The sequence below is a fragment of the Oryx dammah genome, unplaced genomic scaffold (genome assembly GCF_014754425.2).
Source record: "Oryx dammah isolate SB20612 unplaced genomic scaffold, SCBI_Odam_1.1 HiC_scaffold_28, whole genome shotgun sequence".
Lineage (NCBI taxonomy): Eukaryota > Metazoa > Chordata > Mammalia > Artiodactyla > Bovidae > Oryx > Oryx dammah.
The window spans coordinates 44833822-44850797 of NW_024070212.1; the positions used below are offsets into that span (position 1 = coordinate 44833822).

The 16976-nt window shown below is 38.5% G+C and overlaps 1 protein-coding gene across 1 annotated transcript in view; it reads left to right on the top strand.

Moving 5' to 3' along the window:
- The window catches only part of DPYD (dihydropyrimidine dehydrogenase), a 916336-nt gene extending 899641 nt beyond the window's left edge, over nucleotides 1-16695 (top strand). Inside the window, exons 22-23 of the mRNA XM_040232247.1 lie at nucleotides 11899-12039; nucleotides 15260-16695. Coding sequence (XP_040088181.1) covers nucleotides 11899-12039; nucleotides 15260-15430 — 312 coding nt within the window. The 3' untranslated portion in view covers nucleotides 15431-16695. The remainder of the gene's footprint in view (nucleotides 1-11898; nucleotides 12040-15259) is intronic.
- Nucleotides 16696-16976: the final 281 nt, after the last annotated feature.

Genomic DNA, 16976 nt, shown 5'->3' on the forward strand with positions numbered 1-16976 from the left:
CCAGGTTTCTCTGTCCGTAGAATTTTCCAGGCAGGAATACTGGAGTGGGTTGCAATTTCCTTTTACAGCTTTTTAGTCTACACCTAAATATATCCTAAATAAATGTTCTGCTATTAGTTATGATGTTAGGAATGGACAAGTTGAAGGAGGTAACTGGTTAGGGTGACTTTCCATTTCCTTATATCCAGCAAAATGAACTTAAGAGTATAAAGCTCTGGAGGTCAACCAAGCTGGAAGTTTTGAAGAAGTTCATGTATTTTTCAGGAAATCTTTATTGCATACTTACCATGAGACAAGCAATGTGCTAGGAATTGGACATCTATAATACAAAACATAACGCAGACACAGCCTCTATCCTCATGAAACATGTAGAACAGAGAAAGAAACATAAAATTATGTTTATAGTCCACACTGTAAAGAAAAAATACAAGATGTTTGCCAGTCTTTTTCATAGCATGACCTAGTTTAGATTGAAGGGGATGAGGAAAGCCTCTTTCAGGAAGTGGCATTTAAGGACTATCGACTACGTAGTGACTAGAAGGTTAAGAAGAAAAGGGGATATTCCCAGTGATAGGGTAATGGAAACAGACACAGAGGTGAAATTGATGATGTCCTGTTAATTCTTCTAAAACTTAGTGATTCTTTTATGCACTGGGGTATAAGGAATGGTAAGGAGTTGCAATTAAGGAGATTAAGATGCTTAGATTATTGATAGTACCACTAACTAAAATAAAGAAAAATAAAAGATAATGGATCAGGGTTTTTTTCTTGGTGTTTTTAAGTTTGATGAGTTTTTTTGATGTGGATGAAAAATATAGATTTGAACATACTGAAGTTAGTGAACTCAGGCTAATTATGGACCTGTGCTGGAGGATATAAAGAGAAAAGAACTAACATACTGACCGCCTACTAGTTGCCAGACACAAGACAGTAGCTTCTCATATATTTTCTTATTTCTTGCTTAACCTAATACCCTATGAGGGAATAGGAAATTCTGGGGAAGAAAATGGGATCAAGCGATCAAAGAAATAAGAGAATAACCAGAAGGAAATGGTGATGTGGGGTCGGGGCGGGGGGTGGTGGGGGGGGGAAGAGGAAGTGTGAAGAAGCGGACCACAGGTCAGAAAGTGCTACTTATCTTAGCAAAGGTATCCAATACTGTTTTATTGTGTCTTTCACATGTAACCACTGAGATTTCAATTTCCAATTGGCAATAATTGTCCTATATACCCACACATCCATTTTGTCATTCATCCAATGACTATTAATATCCACTCACTATGTTCCAGCAATGATCCAGTCACCAGCAAGTCACTAGTGAACAAAACAAAAGCCCAGTTCTGAGGGTGCCTACTTTTTAGTGAGAACAGACAATAAACAAATGAGCAAGTGGATACATACTGTTATCAGATGGTCACAGCGCTGTGGAGAAGATTCAGCAGGGTTTGGAGAAACGGAATTGCTGGAGAGGTTGGTCAGGGGTTGCCTGCCTGGTTAAATGGCATGAGTAGACACTTCACAGAGAGAGAGTGATAAATGCAGATAAGCACCCGAGGGTACAACATTCCATTCAGAAGCAACAGAAAATGCAAAGACTCTGAAGTAGGAAAGTCCTTGGCAGGAAACTATGGAGGCTTTTTAAAAGGATGAATGACATAATCAGACTGAGTTTTTCAAAGGATCATCTGGCTGCAGTGTTGAGTGAGATCCTAAATGGGCAAGGACAAAAGCAGGGAGACTGGTTAGAAGGCTACTGCAACAAGATAGGGAGACATTGGCAGGAGGGAGAATACATACTAGATGTCAGAAGGCCACAACTCCATTGTTCTAAATGAAGTGATGTGTGTGAAAGTATCGTACTAAGCATGTTTGCCCAGTGGCTCAGTTGTGTCCAACTGTTTGTAACCCCATGGGCTGTAGTCCATGAAGTTCCTCTGTCCATTGGATTCTCCAGGCAAGAATATTGGAACCGGTTGCCATTTCCTTCTCCCGGGCATCTTCCCAACCAAAGTATCAAACCTGCAGCTCTTGTGTCTCCGGCACTGGCAGGTGGATTCTTTACCACTGAGCCACCTGGGAAGCCCCCTCACCTAAAGCATGCTGCTGCTAAGTCAATCAGTCGTGTCCGACTCTGTGCGACCCCATAGACGGCGGCCCACCAGGCTCCCGTCCCTGGGATTCTCCAGGCAAGAACACTGGAGTGGGTTGCCATTTCCTCCTTCAGTCCATGAAAGTGACAAGTGAAAGTGAAGTCGCTCAGTCGTGTCTGACTCTTCTCGACCCCATGGACTGTAGCCTACCAGGCTCTTCCATCCATGGGATTTCCCAGGCAAGAGTACTGGAGTGGGGTGCCATTACCTAAAGCATAGTTCTATTCAAATGTAAGGGGACACAGTTATTCATACAAACCCCTCGCCCATTCCCCATTAATTCCCACTCCATCTGGATGACATTGAAATTAATAGTCACATTCCCTTTAAGAGTCATTTTATCTCTGCATGTGAACCAGACACATCTTCCCCGTGCTTTTACTGTCTCACTGTACCACACTTACCCCGGCACACTACGCTCTTCCCTCTGCTGCTTCATCATTACTTCCATGTTTTCTCTACAGTGTTTCTTCCATGCTTGACATAACCATTTTTCCTTCTTCCCTTTTTCCTGAGGCTCTGGGTTATCTGTTTTCATGCTTAATATTTTTTCTGTCCACCCATCTGTTTATTTTAGCTTGTTTGTTCTCTCCTCTGCTGGCCTCTTTATAGATTCCTCTGTTCAATAGTTTAAACTCCATGACAATGCTTTGTTTATCCTCTCAGCTAGCACAGTATATTATTCCCCATCTGCTATAGAGAGGGCCCCAGTGCCCCACAAAGTTAACTAAGCCCCTCTTGTCTGAACAAGTTTTTCAGTCATGCATTCAAGTTTCTAATCTACCCCCATCTTCCCTGGTTATGAGTGTGACAATATTATTTCTAAGCAAGCCATGCTCAATAGATCTCATCTTTTGTTCTTCTTTTTCTTTCAAATACCTCAGATAAGAAGTAATGGTCTGCTGCTACAGAGGTAGGCAGTTTCAATATCAGTCACTCAGTAAATATTTATTGGGTATTTGCTATGTGACTGGCAGTATGCTAAGGACTGGGTCTATTTCCAGAGACATACAAGGTACACAGTCCAAGGCACCACAATTTTCCTGATCTCGGAGGAGATGTAGTGCTAACATATATTTATTATGCACTCACTGCAATCCAGGAATTGTGCTAGAAACTGGGAATACAACATGAATTTTAAAAAGAAAGATATCTGTCTTTATGGAGCTCATAGTCTAACAAGGGAGAAAGACACATGTTAAAAATTATTTACAGTTCATTCAAATGTGTACAAAATGCTCTGGGAACAGAGAGGAGTGAAAGGGATTAGTTCTGCCTCGGGTAATTGTGGAAAGCTTCACAGAGATGGTGATATTTAACATGGAGTTTAATAAATTAGTGTTAATTAAGCAGAGAATTAATAATAAAAGCTAATATTTATTGAGTACTTATGAGGTTTCAGGCACTGTTCTGCATGCCTGTGAATTAACTCATTTAAGCCTCACTATAGCCCTATCAGGTACCCATATTTTCCCTAGTTTACTGATTAAGTAATTAATAAACAGAGAGGTTAAATAACTTATCTAAGGTCACACAGCTAGAAAGATGTCAAAACTAAGATTTGATTCCAAAATCTGGCTCTAGAATTTGAGCCCTTAATCACGATCTTCTACTGTCTCTCATGAAAGGGAGAGAAAAAAAAAGGAAGGTGGCATTTTAAGCATATGAGTATGTTGGCCAAGCATAGTATTAATACATACTTGGAATAATTTGCAGCCATGAGATCTTAAATCCAATACAACTCATTCTTTTGTTCAATAAGATTTATAGAAAGGACCAAACTAAGAGGTAATAATGAGGAAAATAATCCAGTTTTTTCCATTGGTCTTAATATAATGTGAAAGGGCAAGGGGATGTACTGACTACACTTCTAAGAATTTCAGCTGGAGCACCAGGAGTTACACAGTGGTACACAGTGACTAAGGGGTCCCTAAGAACTAGAAGTCTTTGCTAGCCAACATGGTATCCAGGTTCTCCCTGCATCCTTGGAAGCTAGAAACTGGTCTCAGAGACTGTCAGTCCTACAGCAAGGAATAGGCTAGTAGGGCCCTAGAGTCAGCTGGGCCTCCCTGGTGGCTCAGATGGTAAAGTGCTTGTCTGCAGTGTGGGAGACCCAGGTTCAATCCCTGGATTGGGACAGTCCCCTGGAGAAAGAAATGGCAGCCCACTCCAGCACTCTTACCTGGAAAATCCCATGGACAGAGGAGCCCGGTAGACTACAGTCCATGGGGTCTCAAAGAGTCGGACACGACTGAGCGACTTCACTTTCACTAGAGTCTGCCTGGCATCCAGTCAGTTTCCTCTTTATCAACCCTGCATCTTGGCTTCCACTTCATCGTGACACAGCCTTTATTGTACATATTGCCATACTGTGCGGCTTTCACTTTTGTGAAAGAAATGGAAAGAAAAGGATTCTGAGGAAGAGGAGGGTAATACAAATCAGTACTGGAAGACTGAAGGGGAAGAATGAGTTAAAGTAAGCAAAAGAGAGCTGGCCTCCAGCAATAGATAAAAGTCTTCTCAAAGATGAACCAGGACCTTCTGAAGAAGCTCCTGACATTCCACAGGGTCACCTGTGCTAGAGAAAAGAAGCCAAATAGGAGGCAGTTTTGTCTCTTGGCTGAAGAAAACTGAAGGGACAGTGTGCATATTTGGCCCTGCTAAATGAGAAACATGCTTTCTTCCCAGGCAGCGTATAACAGAGATCTGAGATTCTGCCAAGACTTATAAAGTTCCCCGAATGCTTCCCACTTCTGTTGATATATATGAGAATGAATTCTCATTCTCTTTATGAAGTCAGGAATGTATCTCTAACGTCTTTGAATTTCTGGGAAGGAAAATGAATGGTTTAGGGGTACTAGTGATATTTTCATCTCTTCTTCCTGCTGCTTCTAGTAAGAGAGGACTGCATCTCATAAGACTGACAAGACTGTGGGCAGGAGACCAGTCAGCCTGATCGAGTGGTTTATTATTTCAACTGAGTTGTGAGGGGAAGGAGAAAAGTACTCAGAGAAAACTGTAAGGCCATATTATATACTATGAAGCATAAAAGGGATGGCACAGCAAGAATAATACTGGAGGACTTCCCCAGCAATTTTCAGAAGATACCAGAGAAATGGGCAGGAGGTATTCACATTCTCAGTTGTCTGTATACAGACAAGTAGGAGATGAAAAATTGTCAAACAGAACTCTAAAACACACGAAAAGAATTTTTGGTAAAAAAAATCATCTCTTAAGTCTTGTGAGGATGTTTTGAAATGTGATTCCTGACTGGAATATGATGATGGAAAGGCGTATCTTGTTTGAAATAAATAGGTCTAATCAAAGGGCTAGAGGAGAAGCAGTATATGTCAAAAAGATGTCCACATGCATGGAAACCCACATACCTGAAGGTAAAGCACGGAGGAAGCAGCTGCAGGAGAGTATGAAAGGAGAGCAGAAGTGTTATCCTGGGATTACATCAGAGACCTCGTAACCAGATGGTTAATATGGACGGGCAAGATAGAGCAGCAGTGTAAGCCTTTATAGACTTCAGATGAAAATCCCACTCCACTAAAGGCAAAACATCGGAAAAATTATTGAATTGCCTTGTTGGAAATTTAATCTCACAAAAGAGAAAGAAGCAAAGAGGGACTTACTGCACTGGCTTATTTCTGGCTCCTTATAAAAATCTGTTTGTGGAAAATGGCAGCTAAAAGAATCTTGAAGAAAAGTAACCATTCTATATCATCTTAGAGTTCATTAGGCCATAGAAAGGAAGTCTGAGGTAAAATGTACAAGTATGCCACCTTAAGTGAATCTACTTTCAGGGAATTCAGAAACAATAATAGAAAATAATACCGTAGTCAGAGCTCTAACTTGAACATTGTAGAATGTACTTTGTTAATTTTTTTTTTAAAGGGAAAGAGGAAACACCTATTACTTTGAATAGATGGTATATAATTAATTTACAATCAGAACTGTTCAATCCCTATTATCTGTCTGCTGCTGCTGCTGCTGCTAAGTCGCTTCAGTTGTGTCCGACTCTGTGCGACACGGCAGCCCACCAAGCTCCGCCATCCCTGGGATTCTCCAGGCAAGAACACTGGAGTGGGCTGCCATTTCTTTCTCCAATGCACGAAAGTGAAAAATGAAAGTGTATCTGTCTAGCATCCCCATAAAGAATGCTCTCAGAACCGAAAAGAACAGGGAAAACATATTCAAGAATTGAATAAGGTAAGGATACAGTAAAAACACATTATATTTAGCCTCATTAAATGCATTTAAATATAAAGTGTCTGGCAAGAACTTGCTACTTTAAAGCCTGAACCAACCCACATAAAAAGAACACAGTGATCAGGGCCACAAATCTGTACTGAACCAACCTTCACCACACCTAAATCACACCCATTTGTCTATCTCCCACTCCACCCTCTCACCTCACCCACTTCATTTCCCAGATCTTCATTAGCTTCTGGGCTTCCCTAGTGGCTCAGACAGTAATGAATGTGCCTGCAATACAGGAGACCCGGGATCAGTTCCTGGGTCAGGAAGATCCCCTGGAGAAGGGCATGGCAACCCACTCCAGTGTTCTTGTCTGGAGAATCCCATGGACAGAGGACCCTGGCAGGCTACAGTCCACGGGGTCACAAAGAGTTGGACACGACTGAGTGACCAACACTCCATTAGTTTCTATCCCATCTCTTGGTTTGCTTGCTTCTCTCACCTTCTCCACTAACCTACTTGTTTATTTCCTGAATCATGCTTTGTCTCTGCCCTCCCAGTTCACCTTATTCATCCTGAGTCCTGTTATCAGAGTTCAACTGAATTTAAACTCTAAATTTAAAGAATTTAGACTTCTTTCTCTAATGGTACAGTCACCCTCCTTATCTCCTTCTTCAGAGGACATTATATAAGATATCAAAAATAAATTGTATGCAATATTTTTGAGAGTATTTTTGTATGATCTTGCTCTATCACACTGCTGAAAAATAAATCATGCTCCGGGTTCTCTTGGGCTTCCCACATTCTTCCCAGTGGTCAAGAATCCACCTGCCAATGCAGAAGATGTGGGTTCCATCCCTGGGTTGGGAAGATCCACTGGAGAAGAAAACAGCAACCTCCTCCAGTATTCTTGCCTGGAAAATCCTATGGACAGAGGAGCCTGGTGGCCTACAGTCCACTGGATAGCAAAGAGTTGGACATGATGAGCAACTGAGCATGAACACATCAGGTTTTTTAGAAAAGAAAAAAGTGGATGTGGCAAGGAGAGTGAGGAAAAGATAGAAGTAGAAAAGCTTCATTAAGGATCATTGACCTTTGATTTGAGAACATTAGTTAAAGGAGAAATTATTAAGTGTCAGCATAAATTCAGTAGAAACAAACCAAATTATCTCATTTCCTATTTTGATAGGATAATTAAGCAAGCAGTGAACCTGATATAAAAAATAAGAACTTGTGACATTGGTAACAGTACAGAAAAGGAAATAGTAAAGTAATTAAACACCTATGTCAAATAATTTAAATATTGGCTGTTTTGGATAGATGAGATGGGGGTCCTCTAGTTCTTCATTCTTTGATCCTAAAGTTTGTATTAAACCAGAAATATTGACTGATCTGTTTTTACAAAATTCTTTTGATTATCCCAAACAAATAATTAATTGACAAAGATGTGATTCTAGAATTCTGTACTCTTTTCCAACATTAATTTTTGGAACAGATATTTAAATCAAATGTGTCATCTATACTTTATACTTTAAAATTTAAAAAAAAAAAGAATTTAGCATCACTTTTTCCCACATACACATTCATACATAAGTGAAGTCGCTCAGTTGTGTCTGACTCTTTGCGACCCCATGGAATGTAGCCTACCAGCCTCCTCTGTCCATGGGATTTTCCAGGCAAGAGTACTGGAGTGGGTTGCCATTCCCTTCTCCAGGGGATCTTCCCAACCCAGGTATCAAACTCTGGTCTTCTGCACTGCAAGCAGATGTTTTACCAAACTTCCCCACTAATCAGGGATGACTATAGCACATCACGTGACCTTTGTATAGCCATACCTTACTTGTAATATGAATGTAGTTTCCCTAATCTCCAGCCCAGCATTTTTCATGATGTTCTCTGCATATAAGTTAAATAAGCAGGGTGACAATATACAGCCTTGACATACTCCTTTTCCTATTTGGAACCAGTCTGTTGTTCCATGTCCAGTTCTAACTGTTGCTTCCTGACCTGCATATAGGTTTCTCAAGAGGCAGGTCAGGTGGATCATCAAAAAAATGAGAGTTCCAGAAAAACATCTACTTCTAATTTATTGACTACGCCAAAGCCTTTGACTGTGTGGATCACAACAAACTGTAGAAAATTCTTCAAGAGACGGGAATACCAGACCACCTTACCTGCCTCCTAAGAAATCTGTATGCCTCTTGAGGAGAGTGAAAAAGTTGGCTTAAACTCAACATTCAGAAAACTAAGATCATGGCATCTGGTGCCATCACTTCATGGCAAATAGGGAAACAATGGAAACAGTGAGAGACTTTATTTTGCGGGGGCTCCACAAGCACTGCAGATGGTGACAGCAGCCGTGAAATTTAAAAAATGCTTGCTCCTTTAAAGAAAATCTATGACAAACCTAGACAGCATATTAAAAAGCAAAGGTCTGTCTAGTCAATGCTATGGTTTTTCCAGTAGTCATGTTTGGATGTGAGAGTTGGACTATAAAGAAAGCTGAGCGCAGAAGAATTGATGCTTTTGAACTGTGGTGTTGGAAAAGACTCTTGAGAGTCCATTGGATAGCAAGGAGATCATACCAGTCCATCCTAAATGAAATCAGTCCTGAACATTCATTGGAAGGACTGATGCTGAAGCTGAAACTCCAATACTTTGGCCACCTGATGCAAAGAACTAACTCATTGGAAAAGACCCTGATGCTGGGAAAGGTTGAAGGTGGGAGGAGAAGGGGATGGCGGAGGATGAAATGGTTGGATGGCATCACTGATGCAATGGACATGAGTTTGAGTAAGCTCTGGGAGTTGGTGATGAACAGGGAAGCCTGGCTTGCTGCAGTCCATGGGGTTACAAAGAGTTGGACACGACTGAGCGACTGAACTGAACACAATCTTATAAAGCAATTATCCTCCCATAAAAAAATGATTTTAAAAAAGTACTCAAATCTTTTTGTGAACCTCATATTTTAAAAAAAATTAATTGACAAATAGCTATTAGGCCCATACAACTAATATTTTAGGTATAATAAAACTAATATTTTAGCCTTATATTTTGCCATATATTTAATATATAAAGAAATGAAAGATGCACTTATTTTAACAAAAATTCAAGTACCCATTAGATTTCAGTGATCTCAGGAGCAAGATATACCACATGTGACACAAAGATGAATAAAGCCTAGTAAAAGACTGCATATAGGAAGGAAATATAGAAATATGTATAAGGTGAAGCAGAATTTGCTAAACAGAGAAGTAACAGTCAGCATAACAGAGTGCTTACAATCATAGATTTTGAAATTAGGCAGCACTAGTCTGAATGCCTGCTTTTTCATTTACTTACTCTTATACCTTAAATGTTAGGCACCTCATCCTCTATAATATATGTGAAATTTAAGTGAGAAAATGTTTTAAAATTATGGCACTGGCCCAATACATCATAAGAACTCAAAGTAATCTGTAATCATTAGTTCACATAATAGATAAAATACTATGAGCCATTGTGGGTGTGTAGGAAGGAAAGAGGTAGGAGACGAAGAAAAAGAGAAAGAGGAAAAGAGAGATCACACCTTTCTTGGTTAGAAAAGAAGGAAAGCTTGAGGAAATCTTCTTGGAGTAGTGGTGTGTCAGCTGTCTTTGAAGGATGGACAAGATTTTTCAAAATAAAAAAGGGAAGGAAGAGTATTCTGGACAGAGGACCCAAGATAAAATTAGGTTCCAGAAGAGCTGATTGATAAGTGTGTTCAGTACAGGGCATGTGTCCAGTATAGCTAAAGCACATGGTGTTTGAAAGTGAGAAATCAGACCAAAAAAGGCATGCCAGTGAAAGCCTTAAATGCTAGACTTAAATGTGAAACTGTATTTAATTCAGTAGATTTATTTATTTATTTTTTTTAGTAAGGTAGTGGGAAATTTAGCTTGTGCTATACAGCACAGATTAAGATGACAACACTGCATAAGATAGGATGGGAAAGGAAGAATATAATGATGAGACTTACTGTGTAGGCTCTTGTAACTATCTTAGAGGTAATGGGAACTTCATTAATAGTGGTTAAAGACTATAGTGGACATGGAAAGAATATTCGAAAGATTTTGCAAATCCAGAACTCAAAAGACTTGGCAACCATTGAGATATTGGAGTAGAGAGAAATAGAAGTAAAAGGCAACTCTGAAATTTCAAGCCTCGGTGATCGAAGAAATCTTAACAGTGTTTCTATGACTAAGGAAATCAGAAGGAAGATCCAATTTTGTGATGTTGATGAAAAGTTCAGTGAGTGGTGAATTTGTTGTACCAAATTCTAGGAATGGTGTTCATCATGCCACTGATAAAGATCTTAAGTTTGTGAGAGAAACTCAGGACGGAGATATTGATTTGGACCCCAGGCAGCCCCCTACAAACAGACAGTGAGATTGTTGAAATTGTACCTTCAGCACCCTGAAAAGAAAATAATAAAAGACAGTAAGTTTCTGATCTTCTTATTCCTTGAGAGCTATACCAATAAACAGTATATAATAATGTAAACTTTGTTTCAGTTTGAAAGCTCAAAGTCATGAGCATATTGTCATTTAGAGTGGAAACAGGAAAAAAAAAGTTAAAAAAGGTAACCAAGGTCATGAAAAGAAGAGCAAGAAATAAAATACCAAAGAGAATATCAGAAGATGGCTTTAAATAAGAGTGAAACCTCCTTGAACATGGACCTTGAATTCAAACAAAAGATTGTCTTGTTAAAAGTTAAAAACAGAAGCAGAAAATCTTGACAGCATACTAATTTGACAAACATTGTTACATTCTCTTGTTTTGTTTTATGAAACAAAGTGTTTCTTATTGTTGATGAAACATCTTCTGTGCTTCACATATTAAGCACACTTCCAATTAATATGAAGAACAAAGATGTGTAACGGCATGAAGAATCTTCAACAGTGAATGAAGAAAATCCTAGTTCTTTAATAGTAAAGGAGCATCTTATTTAGCTACCAGATTAACCTAATTAATTAACATAAATTAGAATTTTTAAATAATGAAATAACTCTTCAAAACATGACAGGTGGGTATGCTATCAAAGCATTTTTTGAACTGAACTGAGACTTCAAATGCCGTGCTATAAATGCGTAGTGTTCACATTTTTATTCTCATTCCTAGCAATCTAACGTTTTCTAGTATCAATGCATTTCCCTTTGTTGCTCCTCATTACTTGAATCATTCAGAGTCCAAAACTGCAGAAAAGGAAGCCACAACCATTGAAAATGTATCATTTCTCCTGCCCACAGAAACACTGATTTAGAGCATTTGTGGAAAACCTGTTGAATGCAATGAATTAAGTCTTGTGTTTCTAAGCTAGATATAGAGAGAGGGTCCATCTTTCAGGAGACAGAAGTATGTAAGCTACAATTATAAAAAGTATATCCATGAGAGCTACAATACCTAAAATCTTCTAAGTTAGATAATGCAACATTCTATACAAACAGGGAGATTTGGACTGATATTAGTCATAACACGGTAATGTTTTAAAATGAGCCCCGTAAGTAATCCGGCGCCTATCTTTTAGGATGTGATTGGAAAAGCTCTGCAGTACCTTGGAACATATGGTGAACTGAGCAACATAGAGCAGGTTGTGGCTGTGATCGATGAAGAGATGTGTATCAACTGTGGCAAATGCTACATGACGTGCAATGACTCTGGCTACCAGGTAAGAATCATGCTGTTGTTAGGGTGCTGTGAGGCATGTTTCTTCTGGCTTTTGTAGCAGAAAGCATCTCTTGTTGTGAAGTGTGGGATTCAGACCAGACATGCCAAACGTCACTTCTCAGCAGTGACATAGCTTTCCATCCTCTTGCATTCTTAGCACAGTGGTGATTTTCCTTTGTAATTGGAGTAACAGTTGCTTTACAATATCAGGTTAAGTTTTGTTCTACAACAAAGTGGATCAGTTTATATGCACGTATATCCCCTCCCTCATGGACCTTGCTCACACTTCCCCTGTCCCACCCATCTAGATCACCAGAGAGCACTGAGCTGAACTCCCTGAGCTGAACTCCCTGAGCTACAGAGTAGGCTCCCACTAGCTCTCTGTTTGACACATGGTAGTGCAGATACATCAATCCCAGTCTCCCAGTTCATTCACCTCCTCTTTCCCCTCACCCCTTGTCCACACCTGTGTTTTCTACATCTGCATCTCTCTTCATGCCATGCAAACAGGTTCATCCATACCATTTTTCTAGTGATTTTTTTTAAAGGAAGCTAATAACTCATATGACTGATGCCACCATTCAATGCACAGTATTTTTTTAGTGTCATTTCATCACTCATAAAATTGGAAGGAAAATTTCAAACAAAAATTCACACAGTTGTGGCCATAAGGAAGAAGCATACCTTAAAGGAGAAAGAAGGGAAAAGAACCACCACTTATTTCCATGATCTTGAAAGAACTGGCTTCCTTCTGTGCTCTTCCATTCAGTGTTGATTGGGCTTTTATTACAGTTAGAAAGAAAAAGCATTTTACCACCAACTAGTTGTGCTGGTTGGGACCTGAAATTCTTCTGTAGCTGGAAAAGCTGAACAAGTTGTGTTCCTACCGCATAAAGTGAGCCAAAGCTTCTTCCCAGTCACTGAGCCCTCAGCTGAGAGTCTGCCATGGAACAATGAAGAAAAAAGTGGACATTCAGCTGTAGGTTAAGAACTACAGAATAATATTGTTTTCATTAAATATTTCATACTATAAAGAAGTATAATAAAGTAAAAATAAGATCCCTTTAAGATGATTAATGAATTTTCAAGATAGATAAAATGGCCCATTAAAAAAAAAAAACTATTTCATTTACCTTATTTAGCTTGGAGAAAGGTCCTATTTGCTTGTGATATGATTTTATGTTTTCTTCTGACCACCTAATAGAGGTATGACAGACATAAGTTTCATTTTTATAAAACCTCTTCCTCCTTAATTTAACACTGTTCCATACCCAGTTTTTATGCATTGTATTTACTCTTTTTCTACACCTGAAAACATCTCTAGCAGTTATTTTGAAAGTACTAATCATATCATATTCATTTTCATTTCATCTTTCCTCTCATTAACCAAACAGAAATAAGTCAGGAAGTTCTAACACTAAAATCACAGCACCAGAGTTCTAACATCTTAAATTTTAGAGGTCATGACTCCCACTTTGGAATTGTAGCCTTGGCAAAACTTCAGCAAAAATAATCTTATTAGTGAGGGGGGAGATTGCAGGTATGCATTCAAAAAGATTTTTAAAAGCCTTCCTTTGGCTCTTCTGTCCCTCAAAGATAAAAAATAGAAAATCAAAATCTTCAAATAAATATGAAGTTTTACATGTTTGCAAAATTTCAAAGTGTAAGATTTCTAAGCTGTAAGTATTATTTTATTTTCATCAATTGTTTCTTGGATTTCTGTTTATAAAAGGGTACATAAGGAAGAGAATAGCTTTTACTCATTTAAACAGTCATCTGAGATGTTGTTTTACAAAACATGGCAGCAATTTGGTTAGACCAAATTTCTTAATGGTTTGTCATAGCTACAGTACTTGTTCAGATATATGGTTGTTTCCTTAAAGCTCAGAATTTTTAAAAAATATTAAGCACTCTGACATAATTTACTCTGAGACCATTTTAATTTGTTATGTTCATAAAAGAGAAAAAAATTAAGTTTCAAGGAACCTTATTTGAGGGAGGGAAATTCTTAAACATAACAAATGCTTTAATTGGACTTTATAACATGTTGTATATAACACAGGAAAAAAAATCAGAACTCAGTAATTATTTGAAAATATAAGATTTGCAGACCTGACCTCCAGGAGTATCTGGGGCGATGTGGGGGCTTACTGACCCTCGTAATTTTTCTTAGCCCCCTCACTCATCCCTCCAAATTAGCACGCAGTCTGAGTAAAAACATTGACTTGTTCTGCAAGAGATACTTCTCGATGAGTCCTCAAGTCCTCTCTGCCCCCGTGTAGCTGCCCTGAAGTCTTTCCTAGATGGAAATTCTTGTCTGTTGTTTCCATTGTTGAAATATCTCTTTAACAGGCAAACAGTCATCATGACTTTAAATAAAAATCTCAATTGTAAATTTCACAGTAGGTATTTTCATTGCATGTTACAGATTGTTGTTGTTCAATTGCTACACCATATTATAAATTAAATCATGTTAAAAAAAAGGAAGGAGGGAAAGATGAGAGAGAAGCAGGGAGAAAGGAATAAATTATTGAGTTTCTCAAAATCCTGAGCAGTTTGAGACCGGAAATCTTTATCCTGGTTCTCCAAGCCGAAGAGTGTCGGGCCAGGACCAGAAGCCAGGTGTCCAGGCTCCTGTCTTTCAGTGCTTTTCCCCTTGGTGGTGGAGGAATGCCTAGAATCAACTTGGAAACCCTCAAACCTGAAAGCTGGCTCTTAAGCTAATTTTTTTTTCTATTGCCTTTCTGTAAGCACTATACCCATCATATGAAACCCAAACAAGTGCATTCGTTGCCTCACCTGACAGAGACATTTCTCCACTGTCGAGAACCAGGAGTGTGAGAAGGTGTGGAAGCACCCTGCCCGCCTCAGGTAGCCGACCCACCAGGTCACGGTCAGACTGGCAGGACCTACACTCTGCTCACAACGTAGGAAACTAGAGAGTTACTATGCTATGAAATATTTTCCTCGCACAAAGCAAGAAAAATACCTCTAAGAAATTTTAAACATCGTGTTTCTAATTTAAAAAGATTTTTTTCCCTGTCTTTCCCCACCCCCCCTCTTCTCTAGCAGCTCAACTGTTGCTATAGCTGCACCACAGTCTGGGTGTAGCTGTCTCCAAGTGCAGCTCTCCTGCAGTGGAGAAAAACGTTGATGCTAAAATAGGGGCGTTCTTGCCCTTTGTGGGCAGTGACAGCAAGACTCTTTATTTCTGTTTGCAGGCTATCCAGTTTGATCCTGAAACCCACCTGCCCACCATTACTGACACTTGTACAGGCTGTACCCTGTGTCTCTCCGTCTGCCCTATTATCGACTGCATCAAAATGGTTTCCAGGACAACACCATATGAACCAAAGAGAGGCTTGCCCTTGGCTGTGAATCCTGTGTGTTAAGGTGATTTGTGAAACAGTTGCAGTGAACTTCGAGGTCACCTACTTATGCTGGTCTTTTCCATTGTGATCATTATGCTCAGCTTTTTCTAAATTCAAACATATAATTTCCAAATTTAAAAAAAGATTATTTCTAAAGAAATTTCTAAATTTTAAAAATGTCTGCTTCCAGTGATCATTCAATTAATGGTCATAGAATAATTCTTTTCTGAGCAGAATTGTTCAATATAACTGTGTAGCAGTTAATTGGATGTTCACCATCAGTTGTCCATTATTAAAAAATTAACTTTTTGTAGCAATTAATGCTACACTTTTCAAATTGCCCTATGCTGAGTTCTGTCTTTGATTTCTAATTGTAAGGGAAATTAAGTATTTTAGAACAAAGTACAATTTAACTTACAACAAATGTTTCCAAGGAAACATTTTATAATTAAAAATTACTTTTAATTTTAACTCTATTTCTAAGCAAAAGCAATTAGCTCCATAAAGCTCAGATGAAGTCAAATAATTATTTACTGTGGTAGGAAAAGAAAGCCAGTGAGGTTTTGGGAAACTTTCCTTAAGGTCTCTTCACTGAAGTGACTGGATACCGAAGGCGAGAGTGTTCAGTAACCATTTGTATCAAGCTATGCTATTCACCACTCAGGCCTGAGATGGGTGTCCAAATGCTACCAATGAATCAACATGACATTCTTCTTTAAATATTTAAACTATGTTCCTAACAGAATAAGACATTAGGATAGAACTCTGGTTAAAGCCACTCTTTTGCTATGCACAGATCTGTTCTATCTGCTTCTAATATAGTCACCTTCATGATCCCAGCAATTAATGTTTGAACACAGCACAGATTATACAGAAGTGGGGTCATGTGCTTCATTATTCAAGAATGAGAAATACAGTATGGGTAATATATATTATATGGGTGATACCACTTTACCAACTCTTCATTTTAGTGTTCATGTTGAACTTTGAAAGTAATTAAAAAAGAAATGGTATTTTCTGTTACTGCCAAATAACATTTTTATATTCCTCTATTTTCAAAATCAGCAAATAGCATCTTATAAACTTGTTTATCTCTTCTTTGTGGCATATTTTAATATGAATCCATAAGTAGTAAATCTTCATGTAATCATCCATAACATCTTTCTATGACAAATGCAGATCAAGAAAAAAATAAATGTTTGATTATGCACTTTTAGAAATGCACATTTACCACAAACTGTGTATGATCAAATAATATTAAATAAAATTTTATAAAGCATTTTAAATAATGTGGTCATTTGCTATCTCTTTTGCAAATACAATCTTATGTCAACCATTTAGATTTTGAGGTAGAGTAGTTTGGGGTTAACTCTGTTGTAAATTCCACTCACATTCACTAATACATATAATAACGTTAGTTCAGATCTAATGAAGGTGTCCTTGAGACTTCTTCACACCCCTCCACGCTGATTGATCACCCCTTCTGTACAGATGATGTTAACATCTATACCTCCAAGTTGGACTTTTATCCATGTATCTGACCACTTGCTGTATTTAAGCATTTCAA